We start from the raw sequence: 19,210 nt of genomic DNA on the forward strand, positions 1-19,210 counted from the left end.
TGAATGAATCGTCATTAATGCTGCTCAAATAACCATTACTAGTAAAGACAGATAGATAGATAGATAGATAGATAGATAGATAGATAGATAGATAGATAGATAGATAGATAGATAGATAGATAGATAGATAGATAGATAGATAGATAGATAGATAGATAGATAGATAGATAATTAGATAGATAGATAGATAGATAGATAGATAGATAGATAGATAGATAGATAGATAGATAGATAGATAGATAGATAGATAGATAGATAGATAGATAGATAGATAGATAGATAGATAGATAGATAGATAGATAGATAGATAGATAGATAGATAGATAGATAGATAGATAGATAGAGATCGCCAACGTTACCTGCAAGTACTGAAACTGAGGAGAAACTTCCACAGATATGAATTACACAAACTTAAATCCTTACAACCATATTTTTAAAGAAAATTACAACTTTTTATACAGTTATAAGAAGCTTAGAAGAGTAAATATAACGTTCAATTTCTCTCAGGCTCACTGAAAAAACCGCGCCTTTCGCACGTCACGTGAACAAAATTGATTTTCCACCACACAGTCCATTTAGACCAATTTTTTAAAAATTTTTATTAAATATAATATTCCTGTTTTATCACACCATATATCTTAACAGGATAAAGGTTATGTTTACAATTGCTTAATGGGATTTATTCCACCTGTCAGTGTTGGAAGCATGATTTGTCTGTATGTATTTGTATTTAAATACTGGTGGGACGCTTTTGTCTAAATGTATGGTTATTGATCTATTATGAATCATATTATTGATGATAAAAAAGAAGAAAAAGAAAAAAAGAAAGCTTGAAAATCGGTTGTACTTTTCAATAACTGCATTACCCACAATGCTGTATTCCACCACATCATGAATCCACCAATCATATGAGAACACCGCTCATCTTGGTGACGTAACACACAGGCTGCAGGAGCGCTCCACGGAAGTAAGTAATGAGTTACTGTTGTACGATGATTTTTTATTTTTTATTTATTTGAGTAATTCTACAATTGCATATTTAATGTGCGCGATGTTTATTAAAACGTATTACTTGCTATCGTGATGCTGTATTGTTTATCGTTTCAGATCAGTGAGTATTTCAGTATATTCAGTTGGCGGTGTGTGCGGAAGCCATTTCAGATTGAATTAAACTAGGATGATGCGAATAAGACATTTTAAAGACGGATTGATCTTCGATGATCATTTGGCTTTTTTATTTTATTATTTGTTTAGTCTTCTTTGTAAACCATTGGCATGAGATGTATATATCTATGATGGGTTTAGATGCACTGTTGAACAATGCATTGTATATTTATTGTGCTCTAAGGTCACGCGCCTCTAGTGGGAGTTTGCATTTTTCCTTAATTTCCCGAGGCATCATGACCTGCTTGCACCTGCTTTTGACTTTGGTCTTTGCGGTCAGCTTGGGGACACCTGTGGAGATCCAACGACCACGAGGAGTACCACTGTCAAGTAAAGTCATGTTAAATATTTCAAATTCTCTATTAAACTTGCCCTGGTTTAGCTACACTGGTTTAACTCCTACTTTCTTTTGTTTAAATGCATAAAGAGAAACCGTTTTATGATGAGAACAAGCCTTTCACGTGTCTCGATGGATCCCGGACCATTCCATTTGACCGGGTGAATGATGACTACTGTGACTGCAAAGATGGTTCAGATGAGCCAGGTACTGACAGAATTCATTTTTAAACTTTTTTTTAAACCAGTAGTCTATAATTAAAATCTTTTCATGATCAAAGTCATTCAGCAGTGAAACGTTTTCCTGAAAAGTCTGCTGAACAATGCAGTTTTTTAAATTGAAAGGGTTAGTTAAAGGGATGGTTCAACCAAAAATTAACTCTGAATGAAAATGGTAATTTATTCACCCTCACGTTGTTCAAAAACTATCCATCCATGCAACCAAAACTTTCAAGCTTCGACAAGTTCATGAAGAAATCGTAAAATTAATCCATATGAAATTGAATCAAGCAGTAATCAAAGTATTCTGAAGAGACACAATTGCTTTATTCATAGTTTTCAGTCACGTGACTGTCCCGGAGCCTTGGGGGGCAAAACCGCCATTGAACTCCATTGAACTGCAGCACAAGCCTGTCAAATTTCCGTCTTAAATCAAATATATGTGAACAAGATGCACATTTTGGGCACTTATGATCCACATACAGCTACTGATGCAGTTTTTCAATCCCTAAAAACAACGGGATGTTCTAAAACATTTAACGTGAAAAAAACTTAAGGGTGGGTAGCACCAATAAGGATTCAATTAAAGGGATAGTTCACCCAAAAAAGAAAATTAGCCCATGATTTACTCACCCTCAAGTCATCTAGGTGTATATGACTTTATACTTTCAGACGAATAAAATCGGAGTTATATTAAAAAAGTCCAGGCTAATCCAAGCATTATAATAGCAGTAATAGTTGCTCTTTTTTTGAAGTCCATAAAAAAATGCATCTCTCCGTCAAATAGTGTGCTCCACATGGCTCTGGGGTGTTAATAAAGGCCTTCTGAAGCGAATCGAGCCGTTTGTGTAAGAAAAATATCCATATTTAAAACTTTATCAAGTAAAGTTTCGGCCGACCGCCTTCCGTATTCAATTTATGGAAAAAGTGTTGAAAGTACCTCTGCAGATCGAAAGACAAACGCGTATTGAATTGCGAGATGGCACTTTCAACACTTTTCCACGGAAGGCAGTCGGCTGGAACTTTACTTGATAAAGTTTTAAATATGGATATGTTTCTTACACAAACGGATCGATTCGCTTCAGAAGGCCTTTATTAACCCCCTGGAGCTGTGTGGAGCACACTATTTGAAGGAGAGATGCATTTTTTTATGGACTTCAAAAACAGAGCAACTATTACTGCCATTATAAAGCTTGGAAGAGCCAGGACTTTTTTAATATTACTCAGATTGTATTCGTCTGAAAGAAGAATGTCATATACACCTAGGATAACTTGAGGGGGAGTAAATCATGGGCTAATTTACATTTTTGGGTGAACTATCCCTTTAAACAAAGTTTAATGCTAATCTAGGATTTGTTGATAAGAGTTTTAAACAGATTAATTACGTAGTAAAACGAATTACAGAGCTGATCAAGCAGCAGACGACAGGCTAAACAATCCTTATTTGTGCAACCCACCCTTAAAGTGCTATAATGTACTAAAACAGTGATATTAAAAGTTCAAATTCAGTTTACACCTTTTTTGTTATGTTTACTATTACTACATTAATACTGACTACAAACCTGGTAAAAATGAATGGTGGGCAATGGGGTATAGCCTTGCTTTGCCCTCCAGTTGGGCGTTCCTATAAGCGTGTGACGTCACGTGAAAACTATGAATATGATCAGTTTTAATTTAGGCTTTTATTCGCGTAAACACTGATCAACACGCATGCATAAAGCACATAAAATACAGTAAACACAAACATGCTTGCGTGACACGCAAAAACAAACCTCATTGGTTAAAAAATGTGCTAAGAAAGCAGAAAAAAAGTATCTGTATAGATTAACAAATAAATTGGAATTCAGACCCTTTCTTTCTTGCACAGAACACAAACTATCAAATAGAATACACACGTTTTTTTTTTTTTTCATACAATAAAAGTGAATAGAGGCCATGGCTGTTTCTGGTCCCCATTCACTATCATTGTGTGAGGGGGAAAAAACACAGTTTGGACATTCTGCTGAATATCTTCTTTTGTATTCCATGCAATAAAAGAAAGCCTATGGGACATGAGGTCGAGTACATCACTTTACAACAGATGTCAGAATTGTCTGTCCTTCTTAAGTCCATGACGGCTAGAAAGTGGTGATAAAGTATTGTTTGATGGTATGATGTTCATGTCTGTCATCAGGCACTGCTGCTTGTCCGAATGGCAGCTTCCATTGCACCAATGCTGGTTACAGGCCCACCTTTATCCCATCCTCCCGTATTAATGATGGCATCTGTGGTAAGATGACTCTGCATCTGGATATTTCTCCTCAGCAGTGTTCGCCGAATGGAATGAAATGGCATTGCATTTACAATTTTTGCTCTCGGCAGATTGCTGCGATACTACTGATGAGTACAACAGCGGAGCCAAATGTGAAAATACCTGCAAGTGAGTTTTTGATCCAAAAGTGATTGCTTTCCAGGGAGACGAACATTAGGAGTCGTTTTTGCACTTTGCGGATGTCCTTGGCCATTGTGCCACATCTCAATGTTTCAGCGGCCCCTGTGCCAAAATTGAGATGCCTTGTTAAAATAAAAATAGTCCAACTTTTCACAGCAGCAGCTCATTGTCAGGTTTAATCATTTTATGTATATATTAGCAGTCTATGGTAAATTATAACTAAATGGCTGTTATAACATGCCTTTGAACAGTTTTAACATGAAAATGTGTCTTATGTGAACAGGCCCTTATAGTTTCCTCATAAGTAGTGTTTTTGCAAAAATGTTTTTGACAATGGAAATGTTTTATATTAATAAATACAGTGCACAATTACTTTTACGAGAGCGTAGAACTGCTCATTAGAAGTCATACATTACATTGACAATTTCATTGTTTTACTTTTCTCTTTTTACTTCTGATTTAATACAGTGACTATATAAAGTAAACAAACGCAAAACACATTGAAATATCGAATTGGTTCTCAGGGACCTGGGACGTAAAGAGAGGGAGGTTCTGCAGAAGATGGCTGAGATCACCAAAGAGGGCTTTCTCCTAAAACAGCAGCTCATTGAGGAAGCTAAGAAGGGACGACAAGAAAAGCAGGTTAGATTTGCTTTGCATGAACAAACATATCAGTCCAGGATGTCAAAATGCTTTGCCCACATATTTGCTCACATCCAACATGAATTATCCAGTTCCAGTATTGAATTATTTCTTGTATATAGAGGGTATGCATCGCCGTCACTTTCCCTCCGGAACACGAGTGGCAGAAGAGCTGCTGCATGACTGGAGTTAATAGGGGAAAACGCGAGTAAAACAAACGGTTATCCGTTTAAACTAAAGGTTGGACTCGATGTAGTGTTCCTTACAACTTATCAAAGATCCAGTGATCATTTATAGATATTGACATGCAGCCAGAAATCGTGTTTTCATGACATTTATATGAGCCTGATTACGATACATAAATATCAGTCATCACAATTTCATGTGAATCCCGCATTTATATGCGGATGGGCCTATATATTGAAGCGTGTTTGTGGCCGCTTGTCAAGAATGGAAAACAAAAGTTTTTTCAAATTCTGAATATATTATAGGCCTATTATTTTTGTATCGCCTAGACAGCGCGCAAGAGTGCTCCCTTTATATTCAATAAAAGCTGTTATTCATTCAGTAAAAGCGATCTCACAAAGTTCTGTTATATTAAAGGGATAGTTCACCCAAAAAGAAAATTTGATGTTTTTCTGCTTACCCCTAAGGCATCCAAAATGTAGGTGTCTTCGTTTCTTCAGTAGAACACAAATTAAGATTTTTAACTCCAACCGTTGCCGTCTGTCACTCATATAATGCTTGTCAATGGGGTCTAATTCTATTAGAGTAAAAAAAAACAATGGACAGACAACTTCAAATTAAACCCCGTGGCTCGTGACGACACATTGATGTCTTAAGACACGAAACGATCGGTTTCTGAGAGAAACCGAAACGTATTTATGCAATTATATCACCTCATATCAGACGAATGTCTTCAGCTTTCCAGACTGCCATCACTTCCCGTGAGTGAGGTCAAAATTCCGGCCGGGTCATAGATATGTATACGTAGTTTCCTCATTCGAGCAATCCACGCAGGCACTAATGAGGTATCTATGTATATATCTATGACCCGGCCGGAATTTTAACCTCACTCACGGGAAGTGATGGCCAAGTGGTCTGTGGCCAAGTCTCCCCTGATTCACCCCCCAAACCCCACCCCTCTGGCGCCGGGCCTGGTTTTGTGTGTTTTCCACTACATTCACGCTGAAAACCAATGCTGCCTCTCAGTCTTTTTGCCACTCAGTGGGGCGAAACCACAGTCACTCCAGCTGGCGGTGACGCCACGTGCATACCCTCTATACTGCAGTTTTAAAAAGACAGTGTCAGTGAATTTTGGTTAATGTAAAATGCTGTCTTTTTTGTAGGCTAAAGTGACTGATATGCAGGAAAATAAGAAACAGCTTGACGAGAAAGTTGAATTACTGAGAACAGTGAAAGAGACCGCAGAGCAGCCTGAGAAGGAAGCTAAAGAGCGCCACCTTAAGGCCTGGGAAGGTGAGTGCAGCTGTTTATAGTCAAATCAAATGCATATCACTTTAAGCCAGACAGTTCTCATAGTTTTTACCATATTAATATTAACAGTATTTTATTTTGCCTACAAAGTCATTCACACTTCAATGCTATTAAACCACTGAATATAAGTATTGACTTTATGGTGTTTTTTTTGCAAGCTCATTTCATCAGTGATTCCTCATTAATGTAAGTCTAATCTGTGTTTTATCTTCATTCCAGAGCAAAAGGCAGCTATTCGCTTGGAGAAGGACAAGGCCAAAATGGCAGAAGCATTTTTGGAGCTGGATGACAATGCAGATGGCTTGTAAGTGCCAATGACTGTGGTTTTTCTCTCTGATTGTGTGTATAGAGAATGAATATAAGATAACATGTTGTCTCTGTGTGTCAGTGTGTCTGTCTCTGAGCTTCAGACCCATGCTGAATTGGACCCAGATGCTGATGGCACACTTACTGAAACCGAGGCCCAGGTATTTTTGCATTTCTCAGTCATAATGCACCAGCCAATAAATCAGGGTTCCTACGCATTCCTACCGAGTATGGAAATACATTTGTGTTCCCAAACTATTGCCCTATTCAGTTCTCAGAAATATAAAATTAAGAATTTCTAAAAATAAATATATCATTCAAGCTGAGATTTTTCATGTCAAATGTTTAGTGATTGTTGAACACGAATGGCTCACATTTTATTCACACAAAACTAAATGAATGTGCGTGATCCATTCAAACCAGCAACAGATAAACTAGAAAACAATCATCTAAATTGGACTGTACTTTGCTGTTTGGTGATTTTACAACATCCAGCCACATTTACATTATGAAACTGATGTGCCAGACGTAAATATATGCAGTTTTATAGAGCATTTTAGGTTTCTTCTCATCATTTAAGCACGTTATCACTGAAAACCAATGGAAAAAAGAGGAAATAAAAATATTTACAGATGACTGTACTATATACCAAAAATAATGCTGAAAACAATGCTTGATGAAACATTATGTTAAATATGATGAATGCTTTGTTCTTCTGTAAGTCGCTTTGGATAAAACTTTTAAAAGCATCTGCTAAATTCATATATGTAAATAAAAAATTGTTTGGAAATTGGAGTCTCTGGAAACATATAGAATTTAGAAATGGAAAATGTGTAGGAACCCTGTTAAATACAGTGAGATGGGTTGACTCAACTGCCACTAGTTCTGATCTGTGCTTTATCTTTTATTCAGGGTCTGATGGGTGGAACTGAGCAGGTGGACACATCAACATTTGAGAATATTTGGGCCAATATTAAAGACAAGTACCACTCAGAGGTCAGTAGAAAAGAAGCAGACATGCCACGTTTAGTGTCTTCTGTAAGATAAACTACAACAAAATTAACATTGGAAATGATATTTACACTACTGCTCAAAAGTTTGGGGTTGATCACACACGCACACACATATGAAACAAGTCTATAATGCTCAAAGTTTTATTTATTTGCTTAAAAATACTGTAAAAACATTAAAATAACTTTCTATTAGAATATATTTTAAAATGTCATTTTTTTTCCTGTGATGGTACATTTTCAGCGTCATTACTCTAGTCTTCAGTGTCACATGACCCTTCAGAAATCATTCTAATATGATGATTGGATGCTTAAACATTTCTGATTATGATCAATGTTGAAAACACTTGCTTTGACACATTTTTAAGTCTATTTGATGAATGGAACATTCAAAAGAACAGCATTTATTTGCTATAGAAATCCTTTGCAACAATGTTAAAGTCTTTACTGACTTTTTTTGATCCATTTAATGTGTCCTTGCTGAATAAAAGTATTGATTTCTTTTCAAACAATATTACTGACCCCAAACGTTTGAACAGTGGTGTAGTTAGATGTTATTTTGTACTTTTGTCTTTTAATTTGATAAATTGTATTTCTTTTTTATGTTTAATTAATTGCTTGACAATAATAACCTAAATTTGAGTAAAAAATGTCCATTCTGAAACAAAAACTCCACTAATTTTAGGCATTAAATGGCCCATTAACATGTATTTTGAATGTCTGTTCCTCCGTTCTCTCTCAGTCCCAGCCTGAGGAACCTGCTCCAGTGGAAACGCCTGCCGATGAGGTGAAGGAGCCAGTTGTAGACAATGACTCTGAGCCGTACCCAGAAGAAGATGGCTCTGAGGAAGAGGACGAGGATGACGATGACGAAGATGATTATCATGAAGAAGAGGATAAGGTGAGAGCATACATCACACAGAAAACCTGAGCAAGCATTAACCTCAGTGATGTTTACATCCGCTGTGACATTTTGAGTCTTCTATTAACACTTCTCAGCTTGACATTTAACGTCCTTAACATTTAACTCGTGTCCTAAGGCACAATGGCAAAGGTCTTGCAACATAGTGTGTTATAACTCATGCTCACCGTACTGTGCAGGTGTAAAAAAAAAAAAAAAAAAAAAAAACTTCATTTGAGTGTGACTGTGTGTTGTGCAGGCCCCACCCACCGTTAGGACACCAGAGAAAAGTCAAGACGACGAGGAAGCCATGCCACCCTACGACATGGACACCCAGGTTCTCATCGATGGTTGGTGCAACGGCCAGTCTGGAGGCTATTTGTTGGTACATTACAGAGAAATACGATGATTTTGAGTTGTTCATTGTCTCTGCTGACCAACCGCTCTCTGGTTCACAGCTGCTCAGAAGGCCAGAGATGACTTTGAGGAGGCTGAGAAAGCTCTTCGGGAGATGGACGATCAAATCGGGTTTGTTCAATACTAGAGTCTTCCAGGAAATGGTTAAAAGAAGTTGAGTTTGAAATCAAGTGGGAATGTAGTGAAACTGGAATTCTCATTGGTCGTCATATGCCTACAACAGTGTGCATTGCGTTTCCTCGACTTGTGGTTGCATCACTTTCACGAACCCTTATGTTTGTCTCCATTCTTGTGTCCTTGAATTCGATGCATTTGCGATGTTCCCTGATGCTGGTGTGCGGGGAGCTCTGCTGTTGAGCACTGTGCTGAAATTTCCTTTGAATGTGTTGCAGAAATATTGAAAAAGAGCTGTCCTTTGATTGCGGCCCTAATGGGGAGTTCACTTACCTGTACAACCAGTGCTACGAACTTAGCACTAGCGAGTAAGTGAAACTACAGTTTGTTGTTTTGGAATGATTCTTTTGTGCTGTGATTAGGGCTGCACGATATTGGAAAAAAACTGATGCAATATTTAGTTTTTCTGCAATATATATTGCTATATGAATACAGTTTCACCAGATGACTTGAATAGCTCTATTTGGAAAATGAATAACTCTAGAATGATTGAGGTGATTTTGTTGGAGAGTGAATCTGCATAAAAATGAATAAACCAACTATAAGCATTAGATCAATAAAATAGAACAAAGATACAAATAAAAATAAACTGTGCTTTAGCCTATGTTTTTCCGGTAAGTCTAACCGTAATCGGGTACAGAAAAATGTAAACTAACACTGCATAGTCTTCACTGTATTTAAATTAAATTTAAGTCATATTTGTTAAAGCTACAAAAGTGATTTTCGCTTTGTATTTTGTGCATTAATGAGCAGCTGGTTTATTAGGCTGCTGTCACTTTAAGAGCTAAATACAATAAGCATCCATCTTCCTCAATTTTTTACGTTCACCACGTAAGCTATATGTGACCGTCTTTATGAGGACGCTCACCGAGATTGTTTAGTGTGTATGTGTCCGTTCAAGCACAAATAGAGGCGGAAGAGAATGGAATTCAGTGTCCGTTCAACAACAACAACAACGAAAAAGCATGCGATTTCTGGAATTAGTTCTCTTTCGTGTCTTATTGTGCTCGAATTGCTTCAAATCACTTTAATGTTTAAACTGACAGGACCTAAAACGGGTGCAAATGATACATTTTCATTCTGATGGTTAAACTTTGCGATTAATCCGAAAATCATGTGCATTTCAAATCGTGGTGCCTGGTCCATACAGATCACAGATCAACTATGATCCCTATACAGTCCCTCCAGAAAAACGCGATTATGCGATCGCGTGATTTAACGCATAATCAGCCAAAGTCCGCATATTCATGCGGGGGCCGCATTTTTTCAAATACGCCGCACTTTCGCCGCATAAATTGTCTATTTCCGCGTGCAAAATATGCGGGGCTATCATGATTTCATAATCCCCGCATTTTCGTTGCAAAAAAAGTCATATATATTAGCAGAAAGTTGAAAATTTTTCGTTTACTTCACACAAGAGCCGCCATTTCCGCCTATTGCCATGGGAACGTTTTGAAGTGACGTGTTTACCCGACGCGAACGTCATCGAAAAGCTTCAAACCCCGTGGAGAAACCATAGATACCGGTGAAACCATGATGAAGCACAAACTCCCATTGGCCAACAAAAATAACAGCAAAAGAGCAAAGCAGTTTCCCTGTGTGCTGACTGATTTCAAAACACAGCATCATGAAGCTTTGAAGCGTTATGAATCAATGAGTCGATTCAGCGGTTTGAAGCGTTATGAATCAATGAGTTGATTCAGCGGTTTGAAGCGTTATGAATCAATGAGTCGATTCAGCGGGTTGGATCGCCAAAGTCACGTATTTCAGCAGTTTGACACGCGATCCGAATCATGAATCGACTCGATGATTCATAGCATCATGATGCTGTGTTTTGAAATCAGTCATCACTATATAAGTCGTTATTTAGTTTTTTTTGCACACAATAACTATTATCGTCGCTTCATAAAGTTATTGTAGAACCACTGTAGTGAGATGGACTTTGTAACGACGTCTTTAGTAGGCTACCTTTTATGGGTCTTGAGAGTGTACATTGTGCCAATGGAGGCCTTTCTGAGCCATCGGAATTCAACTAAAATATCTTAATTTGTGTCCAACAACATAAAGGGAAGTCATTAATGACAGAATTTTCATTTTTAGGTGAACTAACCCTTTAAGAGATTGCACTTTGTGCATTGGAAGCACTCAAATGTCTGTTTTGTATAGCGACATCTGTAAAACAGGAAGTTATTTATTAATTTTTTCAGAAGTTGTAGCATATTCCTTTTGTAAAGCTACAGAACTTGATTGACTAAATGTTTTGTAAATTTGAGCCATTATTAAGGTCTTCAATAAAACAAGATGAGAACTTAAATATTCCAGCACTTTCTGTGATGTAGTGCTTTTTTTCTCTTTCTCATCAAACCGCAGTTTTTGCAAGTTCCCGCAATTTTATCGCATAAAATTGCATAAATATCCCGCATTTTTCATCGCATTTTTTAAGAAAACGTGCCGCATAATCAAGGATTTTTGCCCGCAACAATCACAAAAAAAGCCGCATTTTTCTGGAGGGACTGCCTATACTTGACATTGCTCATCCTGCGATGTGCACATCACGATATCGATGCTAAAATGATTAATCGTGCAGCCCTAGCTGTGAATTATTTCTATGTTGACTTGTGTGTTCGTTTTGCCTTCAGGTACATATACAGACTCTGTCCTTTCAATCGGGTTTCGCAGAAACCCAAGTATGGAGGCTCCGAGACCAACCTTGGGTAAGAGACATTGGGGAAAAAACATCTTCAAACAAGACAAGGTAGTTTAGAAGGTTTCGGGGCTCTTTTCAACTGAAGTACAAAAAATAGACAAAAAGTCATTAAGGATGCATTGAATTTGTCAAAAGTAACAGTAAAGATTTTTAGAACGTTACAAAAGATTTCAAATACTGTTCATTAATGAATCATGAAAGAAAATGTCAGTTTCCACAAAAATATTAAGCAGTTTGATCATGTGACACTGAAGACTTAAATAATGATGCTGAAAATTCAGCTTTGACATCAGAATTACATTTTAAAATATATTAATATACAAAACGGCTGCTGTCCGTAACTTTTTTTTTGTGTTCAAGATTTACAAAAATTATATAATGAGAATGTACAACATGAATCACTTTTCCAAAGCATGTTTTTGTCTTACCCTGAATCATTACGGTACACCTATAAAAAGTGTTTATATTGCGACTATTTCAGAGCGGTCTGGTAGGAACCGCTGCGGAGGAGCACAGTCCCTGCGTGACTCGCCATAGACATAAACAGAGAGAAGTAGCTCCGGTAGCATGCAGTTCTGTTTATTAACCGCTAGAGCACAAAAAGTTAAGGACCGCAGCTTGAAATTGTAATCATTTCACAATATTTTTTTTGGTCAAATAAATGTGGCCTTGGTGAAACATTTTAAAAGGTAGTGTATGTGCCATATCGGTTTTTAGCAATATTTTCTTATTTTATTGGCATCGATGGATATTTGATATTTAATTGTTCATGCTCTTTTCCTTTACATTCGCCATTATCTAACACTCATTTAAAGTTAATCTAAATGTGAAGTAATTTATAACACTTAAATCTAATCTGTTAAACCTAGAATTTTTTTTTTGTACTATATATTATGTTGTGATGCCTCATTAGGGGCTTTCGCACCAGGTAGTAATAGGAAGTCAGTTTTAGGAACTAGACACCAGGACAGTCCCCTAGGGCCATTTTCCTGGCTGCATTCGCACCGCCAATAGGAGCTCTAAAGTGACGTAAGCCACCTGACAGCAACGCCATTTAACCACGTCATTCAACTACTGGAGTAGTGTTAATTTTGTCACCTATTTTTAATTTAGTCTTAGTCTTAGTCTTGTGCCAAATGTCCTTGTTAGTTTTAGTCATATTTAGTCATTCACATATCTTTTTTTGTTAGTCAAGTTTTAGTCGACTAAAAGTCTAGTCATTTTAGTCTAGTTTTAGTCAAAAGACAACTCAAGGTATCTTAGTCAAGTTTTAGTCGACCAAAAGTCTAGTCATTTTAGTCTAGCTTTAGTCAAAGGAAAACTCAATATATTTTGTGGCAAAATAAGTTACATAAAGTACATATAACCTGCATGTTTGTGCCACAACACCATAGCTAACTGGTTGATTTACAGCGTAGATCAGCATTATCTTATGAGACGATGGGCACAAATATCGAGTTCGATCTTGATTCAGTATGAATTCATATGTATATAGCCTACTGTACATAGTATAAGGGAAAATATGTTTTTTACACTTTTTTGGGGTTGTATTATATTTGCTTGCATTCTTTACTATTCACTATTATTAACATTTCAAAATTTCACAAATAAGTAAGCAGTTATGATCTGTGTATGTATTAAAGAGCCATACAGGCACCAGTGGGTAATGGCATTACAAGTGAATTTTTTTATTTGTCCAGCCACAAAATGACTCTAATTTGCCTCTTTGCAGTGGAATTCTCTATTTTAACCTTAATACACTAATTGTAATATAAATAATAAAAATATTAGAAGAGAAATATTTTAAGTGATCATTAATGGACCATAAGTATTGCACAAATAGTATTTAGTACCAAAAGATCTCCTCAAAATATTCAAAATATATTATTGAATTAAAATATAGGCTATTTATTTTTGAAAGAGTTAAGGTGTATGGTCACATTTGACCATCAATGATTACAAGTGTGACTTAATTAGTAAGGAATACCTGAGGGCTAAATACAAGAAAAACATTAATATTAATGTTAACAATGTTGATCTCTACCACTCTCCATAATAAAATGATACTGTAAATGTGGCTGACGCACACTATGCTGTACTGTTTACCAAAAATTGCTGCAAACACCTGTAAAGTGAAGCTGTTGTGTAACTTACGCGGCTTAAGCCATTCAAATATACTGACACAGCGCTAGAGGTATTGAGCGCTCCGGGAACCACGTGACCACACGTGCGCGGCCGCGAGATGACAGGCGGAGTCTGAGAGAGACCTGTACTCCAGCAACAGCGGGAACTCTTTCTGAATATTTTGAACAGCTGAATATTCATCTCATGATGTAAAAGTAGAGACAATTGTAGACGAAAATGAAGAGAGATTTTATCTTAGTTTTTATTTTATGCAAAACATTTTAGTCTCGTCCTTTTTCATCAACAATAATGCATGTTAATTTAGTCTTAGTCAGTGTTTTTGGACATTGGTGCAGTCTCGTCATCGTCTCGTCTTCGTCATGGAAAAAAAGGTCGTTAACGAACATATTTAGTCTCGTCTCGTCTGACGAAATTAACACTATACTGGAGTATGGAGGACGCTGTGATCAGAGCTGTGTTGTGGGTTTTGTGATAATGGAGATGGAAAGTAGACATGTATGTTGTACAACTGAAAAAGCAAAAAGGAGGGCTGAGAGGCTAAATCTCCTATAACAACTTGCAATGCTACTTATCAAGGTTGAGAAAAGAACACAAAGGCTATGTAAATGCTTTGTATCTCGCCGTTTTCTATGTTCGTGAAGTTAGTTCCTGTACTAGGTATGTGTAAAAATTACGGGTGCCTGCGTTCGGCCAATCAACTTACACTTACGTCACTGGTAGTTCCTATTGTGCTGAGTTAGACCCTACTCTGTAATAGGAGCTCATTTAAGTCCCCCCAAAACGTGTTTCTATAAAGCCGCGTTTACACCGCAGGAACTAGGAACTTTGGTTTTCTTTAACCCTCTGTCCGATGAAGTCGTCTGCGCCTTTTGACGGATTTTTCCTTATTCCAGCGGAAACAACTCACAATACTCCGTTATTTTTAGCCATACGGATAAGTGCAAGACATAATTATAAACAGTAAACCGTCTACTTTTATTTGTGTACACTCACAATAACAGCAAAGGCCGTGGACTCAGGGAACGGATTTTTTTGCACTCCACTCCAAATGCTGTCTTCATTTCAAAAATATATTTTGTTTATTAAACGCAAAGTTTTTAATTTCAAAAGCATTTCTAAATTCAGTTTATATTTCCAACGAACGAAATTCCAAGCCAAAATAACGAAGGGGTAAAAAAAAAACTGAGTGACCACCATGCAAATTCAAACTTTTCACTCGTCTCTGTATGTGGCAGAGCGTCACAATAACCTGCGTATGTAAAAGTCGATCATTCTTTACAGATGATGGTATGTTTGGACAGAGGATGAGTTCTTTATTAATCTCCTAAAAAACAACAGAATATAAAATGCCACAATTTATCATAACACCTCATATGTGCCGCTCAAGTATAAGGTGCCTTCCCTGCCATCAATGCTTGGATAACGCGCACGTCTCTTTCCATTAAAAATAATGGTGCGCGGTGGCTGGGATATACATAAACCTAGCAACATGCGTAGCATGATTTTTGGAATGATTTATCACGAGAGGAAAACAATTTTTTAGTCGCAAACATCAGTTAATGGAAACGCTGTCATTTTGCAATATTTTTTTAGCGACTAAGAAAATATTGCAAAAGTTTTACGCAAATCTGTAATGGAAACGCGGCTAGTGTCGCGCTAAAATAATTGCTGTCCGTCGCTGACTGGGTGGAGCAGTCGCGCGTAGTCCTACATCACTGGACTAATTTGCCTAATCTTCACGGTACTTTAGACCGCAGTGGAAACGCAGACAGTAGCAGGTCTGGGGGGTAAAAAGTTCCTGGTACAAATTGTTCCGGGTGATTTCGGTGGAAACGGGGCTAATCTAAAATGGTTCCCAGTTCCTGCAGTGCGAACGCGCCAAAAACTGGGTGCTTCTGCCAATAGTTATACAAACTATTAAAACATTCCTCCAGTGCGAAAACCCCTATTGTCTAAATTCAAATGTAGCATTTATTGATTGATTTGATTTTTAGTGTTTAATTTTTTTTTTTTTTGATTGTGATGCACACGACAACAGTAAAGAGCTTTTAATATTGGCCATTTACTGGTGTAAGCTTTAAATTTTAGCATATCTACCAACCAGCCAAACACCTGATTGGTAAGGCTAGGAAACCATCTTAAACCCGCTAAGACCACCAAACCAGCTTTTTAAACAAGTTTTTTTTTTGTAATGGCATGAGTGTTTTTGACCGTCTTTAATGAGAGATGCTCATGTTTGCAGGTCATGGGGAAGTTGGTCAGGGCCTGAAAATAATAAGTACTTGGTGATGAAATACGAGCATGGCACTGGGTGCTGGCAAGGTCCAAGCAGATCAACTACAGTAAGTACTGGTTCTTTCATTACTCCCACTGTGCCATTCATACCGGTGAGTTTTTCTGCAAAGTGTATCTTTGTGTGGTAGGTGAAGCTGACATGTGGGAAGGAGACGGTGGTGACCTCGACGTCGGAGCCGAGTCGCTGTGAATATCTGATGGAGTTCACCACTCCTGCAGTGTGCCAAGAGCCAACCAACCCTGACCTCTCACCGCATGACCACGAGGAGCTCTAGACTCTACGCTCTGCTTGTTGATGCATGGTGTGCCACGAAATGAATACTTTTATTTTAGATGTTTGAAACACTATTAATGGAGGAAAAACAAGGTCTGTTTTTTTTGGAGTCCTGGGTTATCATAGTTTTGATGTATTTTTCAGTCTAGGTCTGGGTTTTGCCTTGGGGATGATCGTTTGCTGCCTGCTTTAAAATATTCAGTTAGCCTTTGTTTAGGCTGAGTGCAACATCATGGAGCGGATGTACAAAAACAACTGATTTAATTCCGCCGACAATTCTGTATAAAATGTAGATGTAGCATTGCTTTGTTCCACCAAAGATTACACCAACATTGTTTAATATGAAATTTGGAAAAACTTTAACTAAGTGTGGATGTCTCCGGTATTCTATTCAAAAGATTATCATGTTTTGTCTGGAGTTGTTCTTAAAAGCCTGTGACTTTCTCCAAAATACAATTAGTCTAGCTTGCAGATTTCCTGAAATCATCCTTTCCATCTACATGGTGCATTATCATCACTTTATGACCACAAAGTGCTGTGCATTGTATTTTGTGTTCTTTAAAAAGCATTAAATGTTTGTGTGTGTGGTCACAAATCAATATTAACTTTTTTCTCTCTCTCTTTCCTGTTCTGTAGGTTGTTGCTCTGTGGGAACTAATGAAGCTTCATTTCCTGTTCAAGCTGTTTAAGAACCTCTTCCATTAGTTTTGGATCAGCTAAGAGGCTGGACTTTGGGAGAGCATTAAGTTGTTGTTGTTTTTTGTTGTTGTTTTTAATAGATTAAAATCTGATCTCTTCACATTCCATGAATATTGTTGAAAATAAATTCAACTTTATATATGAAAAATTCTTGTGATGCTTAGTTGTCCCAAATGACTCACTATTAGGGTTGCCACCCGTCCCGTAAAATACGGAATCGTCCCGTATTTACAAGCAAAATGACGCGTTCCGTATCAAACCAATACGGGACGCGATTTGTCCCGTATTTTACACAGGTCCACACATAGTTCAATAAACACATACGGATTTTGCAGTGTGGAGAATACTGATAGCAAATATAAAGAATCAATTTCACAATAAGTAGTACAGGAGCTCATTTGTGCGTGATTGCGTTTTAGCGGCTTTGTTGCCATAGCGGCGGAGTCTCGAGAACATGCGCTGTGCCAGAGTGTGCCTGCTGTAAACTTGCGCGTTTTTTGAAAACATGTCGAGCTCGCGTCGCGTCCACCGTTTGAAGAACGCAAGAGGATCTCCAGATATAGAGCTGAATAGAAAAAAAGGTATCAATGGGTCTGTCCAGTAACTCATGATGAACCTCAGGCCAACTGCACACTTTATGAGAAGCATTTCAGTGTCTCAGACTGTCTGACTGTGGTGACAGACCGGTCTATGTGACAGACACATCCGTGCTTCTAAAGGTAGGCCTATACATTTTTTTAATGGATAATATATTAATATAATATTCCAATACATTATCAGAGCTTGGCAGACAGAATTATTATTTTTTAGACAGGTTAATTAATAGATTATAGCCTAATAAATAATCCTGTCATATAAAGTTTATGACATTTAAAAAATATTTAGATAAAAATGGGACAAATAATTACACGATAATAGTCATAATTTCAAAATAAGTAAATTATTCAAAGAAAATAAACATTTTTAAAATTCAAAAAAGTGATTAGGCCTGGTTCAGAATGACTTCTTAAAGGGACAGTTCACTCAAAAATGAAAATTCTGTCATAATTTATTCACCCTCAAGTTGTTCCAAACATGTATACATTTCTTTATGTTGAACACATAGGAAGATTACTGTGGAAGTCAATGGTGCCCCAAAGCAGCCTGGTACAAACTTTCTTCAAAATATCTTCTTTTGTGTAGGCCTACAGCAGAACAAAGAAACTCATACTGGTTTGGAACATCATGAGGCGTCATAAGTGCACCAAATAAGCTAAGAGTTCTTTAGAATTAAATAAAATAATCAAATGTAAAATAATATAGCATGAGTTCTCTTGCAAGTTCACGTACTTGATCTCATGTTTTCTTATGGTTTATTATTGAGCTGTCAAGTTGTTAATGTTGAAATAATCATTTCATGATGTATTCTTTATATCTGTCCTTTATGCAATTGTTTTTTAGGGGGAATTTTTTTTTTTTTTGGGGGGGGGGGTGTCGTGGGTGTCCCTTATTTTGCCACACTGAAGGTGGCAACCCTACTCACTATATTCTCTGTGATATGTACTGTAGTGTATAAGGTATGAATATTATAAGGTTTTAAAGTGCCCAACATTCCACACTTATTTTTGTCTGTGAATTAAAGGCCCGTTCACACCAAGAATAATAACCATTTTTATTTAGATGTACATTTTGAAGAAGACCAAATCTTCATTTTTATAAAGAAAATGCTTTTATTTGAAAATAATTTTCATATTACATTTTTTTTTTTTTCATTTGATAAATACTGGTAAAATGTACAAATAATCACATTAAATAAACCCTTTTTGGCATAACATAAAAATTACTTGTAGCCCAACAATTACTAACAATTTAATGAACAGTAGAAGTGAAATCTTATTATAGTTTTGAACTCTGGGTACCGTCTTATGTTTTAAAATCACAAGGGCGAAGTTTGGTCCCGTCAGCAAGGCACACAAACAGTCACGCGGCTAGAGGCTAGCTAGCTTTCCTTTGA

At 37.0% G+C, this 19,210-nt stretch overlaps 1 protein-coding gene across 2 annotated transcripts; it reads left to right on the plus strand.

Annotated features, from left to right (window-relative positions):
* The first annotated feature begins 919 nt into the window (after positions 1–919).
* prkcsh (PRKCSH beta subunit of glucosidase II) lies at positions 920–18,851 on the plus strand. Of its 2 annotated transcripts, none has more exons than XM_079834549.1 (18): positions 920–967; positions 1,349–1,494; positions 1,592–1,708; positions 3,893–3,988; positions 4,081–4,138; positions 4,675–4,792; positions 6,142–6,271; positions 6,509–6,593; positions 6,678–6,756; positions 7,508–7,591; positions 8,348–8,506; positions 8,766–8,856; positions 8,965–9,034; positions 9,316–9,405; positions 11,737–11,811; positions 16,192–16,291; positions 16,373–16,546; positions 17,155–18,851. In XM_079834549.1, the coding sequence occupies exons 2-17, from the start codon at positions 1,401–1,403 to the stop codon at positions 16,517–16,519; spliced, it is 1,593 nt and encodes a 530-aa protein (XP_079690675.1). In that variant the 5' UTR covers positions 920–967; positions 1,349–1,400; the 3' UTR covers positions 16,520–16,546; positions 17,155–18,851. The 2 variants fall into 2 exon arrangements, with proteins under 2 accessions (XP_079690675.1, XP_079690676.1); XM_079834550.1 differs by having other exon boundaries at positions 953–1,111.
* The last annotated feature ends 359 nt before the right edge of the window (positions 18,852–19,210 follow it).

The sequence above is a fragment of the Gobio gobio genome, assembly GCF_949357685.1.
Source record: "Gobio gobio genome assembly, chromosome: 1".
NCBI lineage: Eukaryota > Metazoa > Chordata > Actinopteri > Cypriniformes > Gobionidae > Gobio > Gobio gobio.